A 16329-nucleotide genomic window follows, 5' to 3' on the forward strand; every position below is an offset into this window, starting at 1 on the left:
TGCATTCCTTGCCATACAGCAAACCACCCACTGCATTCTGGGGTAGCCAAGGGTATGGGCGCCTTCCAAAGCCTCTGTGGGCCTTTTCTTAGAATTCCCACCGGCCGTGGTGGATGCTGGAAAGGGCAAGACAGCAGAGGCCCGAAAGACGTGGCTGGAGGAGCAAGGCATGATCCTGAAGCAGACGTTCTGGTGAGAGCTGGGCCGTGGGCAGAGTTGCCAGGGCCTATGGGTAAAGTGCCAGGAATGGGGAGAGCCAGAGGAGCACTGGAGCCAGTGAAGTGATGGACAGGCATCACTAGTGCCCATCTTGGGGTGACTGAGAGCAGAGGTAGTGATCTAGACAAGATTGGTGCTTGGCACAAGGACAGTGACAGAGATCAGAAGGTGGCAAGCAGTGAAGGGTCAGCGACCCCAGGGGGAGGTGTAGAAAGATGCCGACAGCAGCCAGGCACAGTGGCTCACACCTGTAATCCCAGCACTTGGGAGCCCAAGCTGGGCAGAGCACTTGAGGTCAGGAGTTCCATACTGGCCAACATGGTGAAACCTGTCTCTACTAAAAATAGAAAAATTAGCTGGGCTTGGTGGCATGCGCCAATAATCCCAGCTACTTGGGGGGCTGAGGCACGAGAATCACTTGAACCCAGAAGACGGAGGCTGCAGTGAGCTGAGATCACGCCACTGTACTCCAGCCTGGGAAACAGAGTGAGACTGTCTCAAAGAAAAGAAAAGAAAAGAAAAGAAAGACACTGACAGCGAGGGAGGGCAGCAGGCACCCTGAGGTTTTGGAGTTCCAGACAGGGCTGTGCATGCAGAAAGGCCTTAAGGGACCCAGAGAGAAGGAGGTGATTGACACATGCTGAGGGGTCTTGACAGTCATGGAGAGAGCTGCAGAGTAGTCACGAGGGCTCCAGAGAGCCAAGTAGAGGGACCTAGGCCATCAGCTGACCCCAGGGCTGGTGACTGCAAGATCATGACTGTCCCAGGGATGGTGTCAGAGGCAGGAGGGCCAATGGGCAGTTGCACAGATGCCCTCAGAGCACCTGCTGTGGGCCAGGGCTGTGCTGGGTGCAGAACAGACAGCAGAGGTGAGCCAGACGTTGCACGTGCTGTGTGGGTTCCAGTCACGTGGCCTTTCCCAGCGGCAAGAGCCAAGCTCCCAGGCTCAGGTCGAGAGCTCAACTCTGCTTTTGCACGTGGGGCTCTACCAGCTGCTGACCTCAGGCCCACCCCACACCAGTACATCGAAATATTTGTAGGTAGAGCCTGGCCTTGAAAGCCTTTACTTATTTTTATTTTTTATTTTTTTGAGATGGAGTCTCACTCTGACACCCAGGCTGGAGTGCAGTGGCACAATCTCATCTCACTGCAGCTTCTGCCTCCAGGGTTCAAGTGATTCTCCTGCCTCAACCTCCTGAGTAGCTGGGACTACAAGCACCCACCACCACCCCCGGGCTAGCTTTTATATTTTTGGTAAAGATGGGGATTCACCATGTTGGCCAGGCTGGTCTTAAACTACTGGGCTCAAGTGATGCACCTGCCTCAGCCTCCCAAAGGGCTGGGATTACAGGCGTGAGCCACTGTGCCTGGTCAAAACCCTTTTTTAGAAAAACGATATGCTTGAGTGGTATCATGTGTAGCCGGAGTAGAGAATCGCTGGTCTCCTGGTGACAGATAGGGGACAGTGGCAGGCCCAGACTAAAGGAGACAAAGTAACAGATAGTGACACTGAGGGAGAGCTCAGAGACAGGGTGGCAGGAGGAGTTTCAGATGGTGACTGAGGTGGACACAGGCATTCAGAAGCCCAGGCTTCTGGGAGCAGGCTGAGCTGTTTTTCCAAACTGCATGACTCTAGAAAGGCTTCCCCATGGCTGGGTGCAGTGGCTCACCCCTGTAATCCCAGTACTTTGGGAAGCCAAGGCAGGCGGATCAGGAGGTCAGGAGACTGAGACCATCCTGGCTAACACAGGGAAACCCCGTCTCTCCTAAAAATGCAAAAAATTAGCTGGGTGTAGTGGTACATGCCCATAGTCCCAGCTACTTGGGAGGCTGAGGCAGGAGAATGGAGAATTGCTTGAACCTTGGAGGCAGAGGTTGCCGTGAGCCGAGATTGTACCACTGCACTTCAGCGTGTGCAACAGAGCAAGACTGTGTCTCAAAAAAGAAAAAAAAAAAAAAAAAGCAAGACTTCTCTATCTTGTTTCTCCCCCCACCCTAGTGAGGTGCCTGACCTGGACCGAATTGTCCCCGTGCTGCTGGAGCATGGCCTGGAACGTCTGCCGGAGCACTGCAAGCTAAGCCCAGGTACCAGCCCCACGGGTGCGCACGAGGCTGACAGCAGCCCCACCCCATCCTGAGTCAGCATGAGGGTGCCCATCATAGGCACCCATCTCAAAACTCCCCCACCAAAACCAAACACTCTTCCCTGGTGCTGAAACCCATTGCTTTTCTCCTTGGAATTACCCCTTCTGGAGTAGATAGAGTGTAGGTGACACTGCTGTGATAAACATACACCAGAGCCGGGCATGGTGGCTTGTGCCTGTAATCCCAGCTACTTGGGAGGCTGAGGTGGGAGGATCGTTTCAGCCCAGGAGTTCAAGGCTGCAGTGGGCCGTCATCATGCCACTGCACTCCAGCTGGGTGACAGAGTGAGACAATAAATAAGTAAATAAAAATAGGCCAGAAGGCAGCGGGTCAGGCCAGATAGAATTTCTCTCACACACACAAATGTCCAGAGCAAGGGAGATGGCCGGGGAAGGTATAGGTATGCAGCTGTGACCCAGGGAGCCAGGTTCTTGTGTCTTGTCCCTCTGCCTTCCAGAGGTTGTCACCCCGATGTCTGTCATCTAATGTGTCTCACTTCCCTGTTCTAATTGTGGGAGGAGGGATGCAGAGGAGGGAGGGCAGGCAACCAGATTCCTTGCAAGGATGTGAGCCAGACATTGCATGTGCTGTGTGGGTTCCAGTCACATGGCCTTCGCCAGCCGCAAGGAAGGCTGGGGGCTGTAGTCCCAAGTGGGAGACTAGGTTCCCCTTCTCAAACGTGGGAGCCTTCATTACTGAATAGCAAGAAAGGAGAATGGGTCCTGGGGCCCATTAGCAGCCTCCTTGCCACGTTCCCCTCTAATCTATTGCCTTCCCTCTACTCTAACCCACTCTCTCCTCCTGTCCCAGGGATTCCCCTGAAACCAATGTTGGCCCATCCCACGCGGGGTGTCAGTGAGGTCCTGAAGCGCTTTGAGGAGGCAGCTTTCACCTGCGAGTACAAATATGACGGGCAGAGGGCACAGGTATGGATGGTGGGGCACATCCCTTCCACAGACAGGAACATGTCAAAGAGCAGGGGCCCACGTGGGCTCGGTGAGACCTGAGCTCCAAGCCGGCCTGCGCCACATACTGCCCAGCTGCCCTGCCACGTCTCTCTGGGCTCAGTGTCCACCTCCATGCAGTGGGTATGGTCTTCACTTCCTCACCAGCTTATCCAAAGCTACAGTCATCCAGAGTCCTGACCTGTGATAGTGAGAGCTCAGGGAACATTGACTCTGCTGACGTTGCTGGTGGTGTTCATTTTAACAGCTGTTCTGGGAGGGGCCTCCATGACCCCTCCATGCTGTGACGTGCATGTGTGTCCTGTGATCCAGGGCCTTGGGCGTCCTTGATCCTGGGGTCTGTAGGAATGTGTGTGTGTCTTCTGTCCTGGCAGGTGTGGGGCTTCTCACTTGGGGATAGGTAAGCGAGCAAAGTGGGTGGATGCCACAGGGCTGGAGGCAGTTACAGGAAGTGAATCCCCAAGGCAGACGGATCATAAGGTCAGGAGTTCAAGACCAGCCTGGCCAACATAGTGAAACCCCCATCTCTACTAAAAATACAAAAAGTAGCCAGGTGTAGTGGTATGTACCTGTAATCCCAGTTACTCGGGAGGTTGAGGCAGGAGAATTGCTTGAAGCTGCGAGGCAGAGGTTTCAGTGAGCTGAGATCATGCCACTGTACTCCAGCCTCAGCGATAGAGTGAGACTCTGTCTCAAAAAAAAAAAAAGTGGATCCAGTAGACGCAGGATCATAGTCAAAATTGTGTTGAGAAAAGAGAGATGATTTATGATAATGACAGTGATTTCTTGACAGCTGTATCTTGAAATAACATACATGTAAGATGCCATATATGCAGCCCTGCTGAATGGCTATGACCAGGCTGTCTAAAAATAAAGACAGTAGAGGCCAGGTACAGTGGCTCACACCTGTAATCCCAGCACTCTGGGAGGCCAAGGTGGGCGGATCACCTGGGGTCAGGAGTTCGAGACCAGCCTGGCCAACATGGTGAAACCCCATCTCTCTTAAAAATACAAAAATTAGCCAGGCATGGTACTGGGAGAATCTCTTGAACCTGGGAGGTGGAGGTTGCAGTGAGCAGAGAGTGCACCACTGCAGTCCAGCCTGGGTAAGACTCTGCCTCAAAAAAAAAAAATCAGAATGAGATTTACAGCATAACAACATTTAAAGGAATCAGCACCCACAGGTAGCCAGGTGCACGTACTTACATTGGAGATGACAAAGAAAATGATGGTAAGGGCTGTTGGAACTGAGGAGATGATTCGCTCAAGTCTGTACCAGTTCTTCCTCCAGAGCTTCCAGAGCCTTCTACCAATAAAGATGGTGTCAGACGAGAAAGGCGAGGCCACATGGGCCTGAAGGCTGATTTCCCCTCCCTTCCCCTACTGTGACAGATCCACGCTCTGGAAAGCGGGGAGGTGAAGATCTTCAGCAGGAATCAGGAAGACAACACTGGGAAGTACCCGGACATCATCAGCCGCATCCCCAGGGTGGGTGTCTGCCACGCTCTTTCACTCTGCTGAGTGCCGTGCTTCCAGGTGCACAGTGGGGGTTTATTAGGAGATCAGATTGCATTTGGCTGCACATAACAGCACTCAGTCATGTGTGGCATAAGCCGATACGATTTTTTCTGTCATCTTGAGGTGGGCGCCCCAGCACTGACTTGGCTGAGCACTGATGTCCCACTGAGCCCAGCTCATTGCTACCATGCTCCCCTGCTGTCCTTGGCTGGCTGGCTGTTTAGTGCCAGTCCTTGTCCCCTTACAGTTTCCCAAACAGATGGCCCTCTTCCAGACAAAGAGGGAAAAGGGATTCTAGCTTCTGTCCTCTCCCATCCAAGAGCGTTAACACTTTCATGGACACCTCCCACCTCACTGTCCAGTGCTGGGTTCCGTGGCCACCCTAGTGCAGCAAAACCTCAGAAAGCCAGGGTCTAACTCCACAGTCTCTCCAGCCAGGAACGCAGGGAGAGGGAGTCGTGATGAGTGTGGAGGGGGCCAGCCTGCAGACAGGGCCAGGGTCTTCTCTGTACCCAGTAGGGGTCTTATGCCTGTTGGAGGAGTCCTCCATCAAAGACCCTTTCTCTCTGCCTGCCCCTAATGAAATGGGAAAGAGGCTATTTCAGAAAGCAGGAGCACAGCGCCGAGCTTTCTGCCTGTTAGTACGGGCAAGAGGCACTGTTTAGTGCGTGCGTTAGGGAGCTCCTGTTCACTGCCAAGCTCTGTTTTTTCAATCAACTTTCTTAAGATGTAACTTCCCCAAAAGTTAGGGATTTTCAGCGTGCATTGTGCTGTTTGATGAGTTTTTAAAAGGTCCGACACCCAAGTAGCCAACACCCAATGAACGTATAAAATATTTCCATATTCTCATCATTATAACATATTTCTGCTGGGCGCAGTGGCTCACGCCTGTAATCCCAGCACTTTGAGAGGCTGAAGTGGGTGGATCGTTTGAGGTCAGGAGTTTGAGACCAGCCTGGCCGACATGGTGAAACCCTGTCTCTACTAAAAATGCAAAAATTAGCCGGGAGTGGTGGCATGTGCCTGTAATCCCAGCTGTTCGGGAGGCTGAGGCATGAGAATTGCTTGAACCCAGGAGGTAGAAGTTGCAGTCAGCCGAGATCGTGCCACTGCACTGCAGTTTGGGTGACAGAGCTAGACTCTGTCTCCAAAAAGAAAAGAAACAGGCTTGGCTTAGACTTGGTGTCAGGGAAGCCACATGGCTCCAGGATACAACATGAATGCTGGCCCTGAACTTGTGCGGCAGTGTTCCCTTGAAGGAAAAGAAGGCTTCCCAGTGGAGGAAACGGACAGGGTCAGCATTCTAGAGGGAACCGCACGTGCAAAGGCCCAGTGCTGAAAGAGGCATCGCCCATTTGAGAAACGGGTGCATGTACTGGGGTGAAGAGAGGCTGAGGGGGCCAGCTGAGGTGAGGAAGGACTCAGCCTGACCAAAGAGAGTCCCCACAGCTTTGGGGAACTGTGGGATGGTTTTTAGCAGGGATGTGCTGTGATCGGATTTGGGGCTTGCCAGTGTCACCCTGGCTGCTATGGGGAAGCTGGATTAGAGGGGGTCAGTGGAGCACAGGGAGCCTAGTAGGCTGGGCTGAGCAGGGAGGTGGTGGGACGTGGACAGCTTAGAGAGGAAATGGACAAGTTCACAGGAGAACTGAATGTGGGTGACAGGAGGAGGGAGATGACAAAGGTTCCTGGCTTTCCAGCATGTGGGACCAAATAGTACGTTCTCAGAAATGTTAGTTTCCGTTTCCTCTCGGTGGGGATGAGAAAAGAGCATCTGTGTGCACATGCCTCTTTGTTAGTGCATCTTGAGAGCTGTAGAAGGGGGATTTATCTCCCTGTGCCTGTCTTTCAACCTCATCCTCCACCTCTTACAAGCTCTGGGTCTCTCCCTTCCTTCACTTTCAGATCAAACTCCCATCGGTCACATCCTTCATCCTGGACGCCGAAGCTGTGGCTTGGGACCGGGAAAAGAAGCAGATCCAGCCATTCCAAGTGCTCACCACCCGCAAACGCAAGGTAGCATCACCCCGTCCACTGCCTGCCAAGGCCCCGTACTTCCTCGTCTTCCTCCCAGCCCTGGCTGCGGGCCCTGCCCAATGCCCAGAAGGGCAGAGTGTCAGTCTGGATGCAATTCTCTCAGCCTTTTGCAGAATGGCTGCCACACCTCCAGCCATCACATTCTCATCCCAGCATCCCAAGTAGGAAGAGTTCGGGAAGGGCCCTTTTACTGCATCTCTATTATTTTAGGTTAAAGAAGATCTCTTCTGGAAATCCCCACAACCTGCACCCCACAGGTTCCCCATTTCCATCTCATTGGCCAGAACTGTGCCATGTCACTGCCGTTAGCTGCAGAAAAGGCCGCAAGAGCAGCCTGGTGCTGGTGAAGGGGAGTGAGGTTGTCAGAATTAGCCGAGAGCTGTTACCATTCAGCATCTGGAGCCAGCAGCATGGCCGCCCTCACAGATGGGCAGCCAGTTAGGTGGGGGTGAGAGACAGACTGGCTGATGAATGCTGTCACCCTCAGGCACAGCACCCCATCTCACCTTTCTGCACTCATGAACTCTTTTGTGCCCCAACCCAGGAGGTGGATGCGTCTGAGATCCAGGTGCAGGTGTGTTTGTACGCCTTCGACCTCATCTACCTCAACGGAGAGGTGAGTTCCGGCTTCCTGTCCAGGGCAGCTGAGGGATGATGGGGGTGGGGTGTGAGCCTGGGAATTGGCCATCTGACTTCCATTTCTAGCTTTGCCACTTCACATTGCCAGGAGGTCACACTTGGGCAGCAGTTCTAAGTGTGGTCTGAGGACCCCTGAGGTTTCTTAAGCTTCTTTCAAGGACATCTTCGAGGTCCCTCTCTTTCCAACTCTGCATTGGTGTGAGGTGGATTTTCATATACTGTAGCCAGAAGAGTGTGGTGCAAAGGCAAGTAGGCGAATCCAGTCTCTATAAGGCAGATATGAGAGGATTTGTAAAATAATGAGTCTAGTCACACCAGTTTTTCAAAATATACGTTATATTTCATAAAAGTATGTTATTTAGAGCCAGGCACTGTGACTCATACCTGTAATCCCAGCACTTTGGGAGTCCGAGGTGGGAGGATTGCTTGAGCCCAGGAGTTCGAGACCAGCCTAGACAATATAGGAATACCTTGTGTCTATTTAAACGTCTGACACACACTCACACAAGGTCCAGCTGGAACTATTTCAAAGCAAAACACCAAACTGTAAAGGTACTAGAAAAAGTCAGTGAAAACTTTTGGAATCCTAGGGAAAGGAGGACTTTTTTTTAAATCATCTTGGGGATGAAGCCGGGTGCAGTGGTTCACACCTGTAATCCTGGCTGAGGCAGGAGACTCTTTTGAACCCAGGAGGCGGAGGTTGCAGTGAGCCAAGACTGCGCCATTGCACTGCAGCCGGGGCAATAGAGTGAGACTCCATCTCAAAAAAGTTGTGAAAATAATGAGATGCCCATAAAGTGTTAATTCAATCTCCACTGAAGTCACAGCTCCCTGATGCTTCTGAAGTCACCAACTCTAAATGGTGTCCCCTTTTGCCCGTGACTAGCCCTGTGCTTAAGCACAATGTCAGAATCCTTCTGACATTGGGGTTTTTCCCTCTCAAGGCTTTCTACTAACACTGTCACGAGTTGTGACCTGCCCGTGTCCTGTTCGCCTCATAGTTGGGGCTTATTTCCACGACGACGTTTCATCTCTTTCCTCCTCCCGGCCCTGCAGTCCCTGGTACGTGAGCCCCTTTCCCGACGCCGGCAGCTGCTCCGGGAGAACTTTGTGGAGACAGAGGGCGAGTTCGTCTTCGCCACCTCCCTGGACACCAAGGACGTCGAGCAGATCGCCGAGTTCCTGGAGCAGTCGGTGAAAGGTGAGGGCGCTCGCTCTTCTCTCCTGAGGTCTGCAGCTTGTGCTGGTCCTGGCCTCCCAGCCTGTTCCCAGTCCTGGATCATTTGACCAGAATCCTGCCTACTCTGGCGCTTGTGAGGCAGGGCTTTCTAAGGACGATGCTTTCATGTCTCCCTCAGACTCCTGCGAGGGGCTAATGGTGAAGACCCTGGATGTCGATGCCACCTATGAGATTGCCAAGAGATCGCACAACTGGCTTAAGGTGATTCCTGCCCCCCAACCGGGACTTCCCCACCCTGGGCAGTGGATTTCAAGCCTTCACTCTACACCCTGTCTGAGCTCAGGGCCTCTTTGCACAATCCCACCCCGGCCCCCTGCTGCAGACCCTTGCTCATGAGTTCTGATGGAGAACAGCCTCAGCCCGAGCACTGCACACCCCGTGATGTGCACAGTAGATGAGGTTTCTATCTCTTTAGCCTGCCACCCATGTTGGGCCAGGCTCTTGGGCAAGAAGTCAGGCCAAGCAGATGCCATGAAAAAAGGCGAGTCAGCTGCTGGTCAGTGAGGGGCTGGGAGTGCCTCGAGCCATCACAGAGCCTTTCCGAAGGTGGCGTTTGGGTTGAGGCTTGAATAGTAGGAAGGTATTGGGCCTGTGAAGGGGGGCAGGCAGAGCACCAGGGAGGGGCACCCCTGGTGCGGAGGCCCTGAGGGAGGAGCAGGCTCAGTGTTTGCAGGGAGCCAGAGCAGATGAGGTACCAGGTGAGCCTAGCGGGGAGCAGGTCCCAGATTACGCAGCACCTGGGGGCCACTGTGAGATAATCTTCCTCTAAGGGTTTCAGGAGGTCAGTGGGGCTTCTGTGGCCCAGAGCCACGGTCAGGTTGTCATTGTGCAAAGCTCCTGGGCTTTCCCCTTGAGTGGAGGAGGTTTGTGGTGGGGTCAGTGAGCAGGAGCCTGTCATTAGAGTAGAGAGGGGCAGGGAGGAGTGGGTGTGGAGCTGATCCGGCCCGGCCTACTGACCAGCTCTTCCTGTGTGTGGCCGTCTTCCCTCCAGCACAGACCTTTCCTACCTCAGGAAATAGCACTGTTGTGCCCGCAAGGCTGAGCTTCTGCCTGGCACACGGTCAGCACTTACTGAACAGATATGAATGAATGGGAAAATGCCCTCCCTCTGGAGGAGTGGCAGAGTGAGTTGGCCGTGTCTCTGTATATGGGGGAGAGGGCATCGAGGCTGACTCCTGAGGTCCCGTTCATCCTGCCTGCACTTCCCATTTGTTGTTTCAACCTACAAGCCCTTCCTGTGTCCAGTCTCTTCCCAGGGGCCATCCTTGGGGTTCCTTCTGGAAGTTCCCTTCAGACTCACCCCCCACTCCCTCCTCGGCCCACTGAGGCCCCTGCTTTGGGCATTCCCCCTCTCATCTCTTGCCTCTCCTTCTCCCAGATGAAGAAGGACTACCTCAGTGGCGTGGGCGACACTCTGGACCTGGTGGTGATTGGTGCCTACCTGGGCCGGGGGAAGCGTGCTGGCCGATACGGGGGCTTCCTACTTGCCTGCTACGATGAGGACAGTGAGGAGCTACAGGCCATATGCAAGGTCTGGGGGACACTGGGGCTGACAGCAGAAGCAGGAGGGAAATTAATTAGACTCCTGGGGGGACGACTTCTTGCACAACCCAGATCAAGGGGCATCTCCTCCCTGTGAAGGATTCATCCTCCTGTTTTACTTTTTCTGGTTCTATAACCAACTCTTGCTTCATATAGGAAAACAGGCTGGGATAGAAAGGGGTCAAGAAAGTATCAGTTAGAGATTGAGATTAGCTACAAATATTGGTGGCTCATAAAGCAAAAGAATTTTTTTTCTTGAGAAGCATGGATGGGGTGGGCAGCTGTCTGATGTCATTAGGGATTCAGGGTCCTCCTGTCTCCCCACTTTTTTTGTCATGTGTCCCTGGCCTCATCATCAGTGTGTGGCTGCAGGAGTTCCAGCCCTCATGGCCACGCCTGCTGTAAGCAGCAGGCAGGAGCAAAGCAGGGCGGAGCCTGAGTCAGCCTTGGCCAGTGAACAGCACCTGCTCAAGGTCTGGTGCTCATCACTTGGCTCCAGGGCCCACCCCTAGCTGCAGGGAATTCTGGGAAATGTGATTTCGTTTGTCTCCAGTGTCCTGAACCAGCTCCCTGTGGCTGTGTGGGGAAGTCGTTGCCAGCTTTGTTCTTAAGGGCAACATCAGTCCTTAGTGTCAGTGACAGAAGGGATTTTATAATTTGCAAATATTTTGGCCACCAATCTACATCGTCATCATTTTGCATGATTTAGAATAGATTGTTAAAAGAGCTGTTGTCAAGCCAGGCGTGGTGGCTCCTGCCTGTAATGCCAGCACTTTGGGAGGCTGAGGTAGGTGGATCACGAGGTCAGGAGATGGAGACCATTCTGGCCAACATGGTTAAACCCCCTCTCTACTAAAAAAAAAAAAAAAAAAACAGAAAAATTAGCTGGGTGTGCTGGTGTGCACCTGTAATCCCAGCTACGCAGGAGGCTGAGGCAGGAGAATCTCACTTGAACCTGGGAGGTGGAGGTTGCAGTGAGCTGAAATCATGCCACTGCACTCCAGCCTGGGTGATAGAGCAAAACTGTCTCAAAAAAAAAAAAAAAAAAGGTGCTATTGTCAGGACAAAACACAAAAGAAATCCTTAACACCCTCCATGCAGAGAGGGCTTTCCAGGAGACATTTGTATCAGTCATTATACACTTGCTGCGTATCTGCCAGGGTCGAGTGTTATTGCTAATCTTTAGCCTCTCCTATGTTGGTAGGTGATAGAAGCTCTTTGTAGCATAAGGATTGGAGATGGGTTGGGCACAGTGACTCAAAACTTTTTATAAAAATTAGCTGGGCATAGTGATGCAAGCCTGTGGTCCAGGTACTCAGGAGGCTGAGGCAGGAGGATTAATTTGAGCCCAGGAGGTGGATGTTGCAATGAGCCAAGATTGCACGAATGCACTCCAGGCCTCAGTGACAGAGCTAGACCATTAAAAAAAAAAAGGGGGGGGGGATTGGAAATGAGCATAGCCAGTTACTGTGCAGTGAGGATGGAGGTGAGCTCCTGGGCAGGAACACAGTGGAAGCAGCAAGGTTTCTCCACAAAGCGGAAGACAGGGACTGGTTCACGGCAGGCCTGTTGGGAGAGCATTCCGCACCTGGGAGTCTCTGGCTGGATGCTCCACACCCCTAGCTCCTGCTTCCCCTGATTTTCTGTGGATACTGCACAGACCAGAAGAGGATGGGGGCCACAGTATACACAGCTTCAAATGGCTGGAGCAAGGACTGTGTCCATGGTGAGCTGCGCTACTGACCTCCCATTTTCTCCCTGCAGCTTGGAACTGGCTTCAGCGACGAGGAGCTAGAGGCGCATCACCAGAGCCTGCAGGTGAGCCACAGCCTCTCCACCCGACAGCAGAGTCCTTCCCTGTGGGGCTCTTTGCCTCCACTATCTCAGGGCTTCGGGTGTGGGCAGGAGGGCAGCAGGTAGTAGAGCTGGCTTTAGAGTCCAGCAACTCCACGTTCATGTCGCAGCACTGCTGGCTACCAGCTGGTAACCAGCCCTGCTCAAGGAGCCTCGCCTCCCCAAGCCCTGTGCCCCAGTCACACCAAGGGGTAGCCACAGGACACAGCAGGTGCCACAGCTGCTCCCCGTGAAGTGCCTGTGTGTGTGTGTGTTGTCATGGCCACAGGCATTTCGGGTATGAGAGTCTGTCCTGCTGTTGGATCCATGTTGGCTCTGTATTCATTTTCATACTGCTATAAAGAAATAACCCGAGACTAGCCGGGTGTGATGGCTCATGCCTGTAATTCCAGCACTTTGGGAGGCTGAAGATCAGGACTTCAGACTTTCACCAGCCTGGCCGATGTACCAAAAATACAAAAATTAGCTGGGTGTGATGGCAGGTTCATGTAAACCCAGGTAGTCAGGAGTCTGAGGAAGGAGAATCACTTGAACCTGGACTCGGAGGTTACAGTTAGCTAAAATCATGCCATTGCACGCCAGCCTGGGTGACAGAGTGAGACTCCGTCTCAAAAAAAAAAAAAAAAAAAAAAAACCCAAGACTGGGTCATTTGTAAAGAAAAAGGTTTCATGGACTCACAGTTCCACATGTCTGGGGAGGCCTCGCAATCGTGGCAGAAGATGGAGGAGGAGCAAAGGCATGTCTTACGTGGCGGCAGGCAAGAGAGTGTGTGCAGGGGAGCTGCCCATTATAAAACCATCAGATCTCAGGAGAACTATCACAAGAACCACACAGGGAAAACCCACCCCTGTAATTGATTTGCCTCCTACCAGGTCCCTCCACGACATGTGGGGATTATAGGAGCTATAATTCAAGATGAGATGTGGGTGGGGACCCAGAGATCCTGACTCCATCTCTGTCCCCCTGCCTCCAGGTCTCTGACCCTCTCTCTGCCTCTTTCGGTGTTTAATGTCCTGCCTCAGCCCCCAAGGCCTTTCATTTCTTTCCATCTCCCATTCCTCTCAACTCACTTCAAGGCACTGTTTCTTTTCCCTTCCTTCACTTTTTTTGTTTCCTTCAAGGGGGTATCTTTATTCCCTTCCTCCCTCTCTGCAGCCCCCCAACACTTAGGCTTGTCTTTAAGATTCCACACCCCTCTGCTCACTGCAGGCCCTGGTGCTGCCCAGCCCACGCCCCTACGTGCGGATAGATGACGCTGTGACTCCCGACCACTGGCTGGACCCCAGCGCCGTGTGGGAGGTGAAGTGCGCTGACCTCTCCCTCTCCCCCATCTACCCTGCTGCTCGGGGCCTGGTGAGTGGCAGAGGACCTGGGCTTGGCCCTGTGTGGGATTCTCGGTGGGCACCCAGAGAGCAGAGTAGGGAGGGGACCTTGGCCCACATCTGCTCTTGCAGGTGAGCATCAGGTGATAAAATGCTTTGCATTTTATCAAGGGCAAAATCTTTTTTCTTTAAAAATGGGCCAGGCACAGTGGTTCACACTTGTAATCCCAGCACAATGGGAGGCCAAGGAGGGCGGATCACTTGAGGTCAGGAGTTCAAGACCAGGCTGGCTAACATGGCAAAACTTCATCTCTACCAAAAATAGAAAAATTAACTGAACATGGTGGCAGGTGCCTCTAGTCCCAGCTACTCAAAAGTCTGAAGCAGGAGAATCGCTTGAACCTGGGAGGTGGAGATTGCAATGAGCAGACATTGTACCACTGCACTCCATCCTGGGTGACAAAGCAAGACTGTGTCTCAAAAAACTTTTTTCTAACAAAAAAATTCCGAGGCTGGGCACAGTGACTCATACCTGTAATCTGGCACTTTGGGAAGTCAAGGCGGGCAGATCACTTGAGGTCAGGAGTCCAAGACCAGCCTGGCCAACATGGTAAAACCCCATCTCTCCCAAAAAATACAAAACGTAGCCGGGTGTGGTGGCCCGTGCCTATAGTCCCAGCTACTGGGGAGGCTGAGACAGGAGATCACTTGAACCCGGGAGGCGGAGGTTGCAGTGATCTGAAATCACGCCACTGCACTCCAGCCTGGGCAACAGAGCAAGACTTCGTCTCAAAAAAAGAATGCCCCGGCATAGTGAGAAAACAGCGACGTTAGTCCCTCAGTATCATCATCTCACCTTCGGCTCCGAAATCATTTTCAAAAACTCAGTGCTTTTGAGCAAAGGCTTAGTGCACTTCCTGCTCACCATTTACCTTGCTGAGTTTCTTCCTCAGCCATAATGAATTCTCACGCCATCAGGCTTTAAGACTCCTTGGCTGATTGGTGTCTCTAGGGCTTCAGTCTTCAGTGCTCCCGAAACACTGTTGTATACAAGGGAGAACACTGGCCCGTGCCCAGCACTGGGAAGACTCCCAGCTTCTTCCAAACACCAGCAAATCTGAAAGTGGAAATGAGGTTGGGCACCATGGGTCATGCCTGTAATCCCAGCACTTTGGGAGGCCAAGGTGTAAAGACTGTTTGAGGCCAGGAGTTCAAGACCAGCCTGGGCAAACATAGTGAGACACTGTCAAAAAAATATACAAATAAATAATTGAATTACGTGTATTTTCTTTGCAGTTTCTCCTTATCCTTCAAAGCCAAGCTATCTCATACTTCCACTTTTAAAGGAGAATTTTTTTTTTTTTTTTGAGCCATGGTCTTTGTTTTGAGGCACAATTATGTCTCACTGCAGCCTCAACCTCCTGGGCTCAGGCGGACCTCCAACCTCAGCCTCGTGACTAGCTGGGGCTGCAGGTGTACACCACCACAGCTGGCTAATTTTTGTATTTTTTATAGAGATGGGTTTTTACCATGTTGTCTAGGCTGGTCGTGATCCACCTGCCGTGGCCTCCCAAAGTGCTGGGATTACAGGCATGAGCCACTATGCCCAGCCAAGAGCTTACATTTTTTATCTAATTAAAAAAATTTTTTTTTTTTGCCATGTCATAGGCACTCATTCAATTCCATCCACATACATCCCTAATACATAGTAACACACACATCTCCATTTTACAGGTAAGGTTGTAGAGCCCTAGAGAGCTTGGGTTACTGGCCGAGGATCACGTGGCTCCTGAGAGTTGGGAGCTGAGATTTGAACCCCACAGACACTCTAGAACCCAGACCCTGGCTCCCTAATTGAGCCTCCCAGCCCGAAACTTCATCGTAACGGCTCTAACAGGCAACATTTCCTAAGCACTCACTGTGCACTGCATCTGGTTCCAAGCACTTTGTCAACGTGTTTGATCCCTAACAACAACCCTCCAGCGGAGCAGGGAGGAGACTAGGAGCAGGGAGGAGACTAGGAGCAGGGAGGAGACTAGGAGCAGGGTGTCGTGGGGCTGAACCGCAGGGGTCTCCATCCCACTTCCACAGGTGGATAGTGACAAGGGCATCTCCCTTCGGTTCCCTCGGTTCATTCGAGTCCGTGAAGACAAGCAGCCGGAGCAGGCGACCACCAGTGCCCAGGTGAGGCCCTGGGGACCAGGAGTGGGCCGCCCAGCTGCTTGGCCGTACCAGCTTTTTAGCGTGGTGGGGTCTCCGGAAACTTGTGGAGGTGGGGGCAGCCAGGGAGCTTCTGATCACCCCCATCCCACCCTCTCTCTGCAGGTGGCCTGTCTGTACCGGAAGCAAAGTCAGATTCAGAACCAGCAAGGCGAGGAGGACACAGGCTCTGACCCTGAAGATACGTATTAAGCCCGCGCCCTCCTACCGCCTGCATACAGGGCATGGGTTGGAGGGAACCCAGGGTTATTGCCTTTGCTTTTTAGCAAATCTGCTGTGGCAGGCTATGGTTTTTGGGAGTCATGGGACATGTGTGTGTGTGTGTGTGTGTGTCGGGGGTGACTTATACCAGAGTCTGGGATTCATCCCGTCATTTCTTTCTTTCAATAAATCATTATCAGATAGCTACTCTGTGACAAGGTCTGTGCTGGGCTCTGGGGGCAATGCTCTCATGGGTGTCACTTGTATAGTAGCAGTGGCCTAGGAACTACCAGAGCAGGTGCCAACCATGGAATTGCCTGCAGTGGTAAGCGTCCTTTTTTTTTGTTTGTTTTTTTAAGACTAGGTCTTGCTCTGTCACCCAGGCTGGAGGGCAGTAGCGCGATCTTGGCTCACTGCGACCTTTGC

General features: G+C 52.6%; 1 protein-coding gene across 8 annotated transcripts in view; it reads left to right on the top strand.

The window, feature by feature from the left end:
- LIG1 (DNA ligase 1) overlaps positions 1-16101 on the top strand; it is a 53957-nt gene extending 37856 nt beyond the window's left edge. For all 8 annotated transcript variants that reach the window (XM_035287263.3, XM_035287268.3, XM_035287262.3 and 5 more), the window contains exons 16-28: positions 93-192; positions 2219-2304; positions 3175-3290; positions 4722-4817; positions 6753-6863; positions 7429-7500; positions 8580-8724; positions 8882-8964; positions 10142-10294; positions 12070-12123; positions 13370-13513; positions 15574-15666; positions 15808-16101. In XM_035287263.3, coding sequence (XP_035143154.3) covers positions 93-192; positions 2219-2304; positions 3175-3290; positions 4722-4817; positions 6753-6863; positions 7429-7500; positions 8580-8724; positions 8882-8964; positions 10142-10294; positions 12070-12123; positions 13370-13513; positions 15574-15666; positions 15808-15894 — 1340 coding nt within the window. In that variant the 3' untranslated portion in view covers positions 15895-16101. The remainder of the gene's footprint in view (positions 1-92; positions 193-2218; positions 2305-3174; positions 3291-4721; positions 4818-6752; positions 6864-7428; positions 7501-8579; positions 8725-8881; positions 8965-10141; positions 10295-12069; positions 12124-13369; positions 13514-15573; positions 15667-15807) is intronic.
- The last annotated feature ends 228 nt before the right edge of the window (positions 16102-16329 follow it).

This window comes from Callithrix jacchus, chromosome 22 (assembly GCF_049354715.1).
Source record: "Callithrix jacchus isolate 240 chromosome 22, calJac240_pri, whole genome shotgun sequence".
Classification (NCBI taxonomy): Eukaryota; Metazoa; Chordata; class Mammalia; order Primates; family Cebidae; genus Callithrix; species Callithrix jacchus.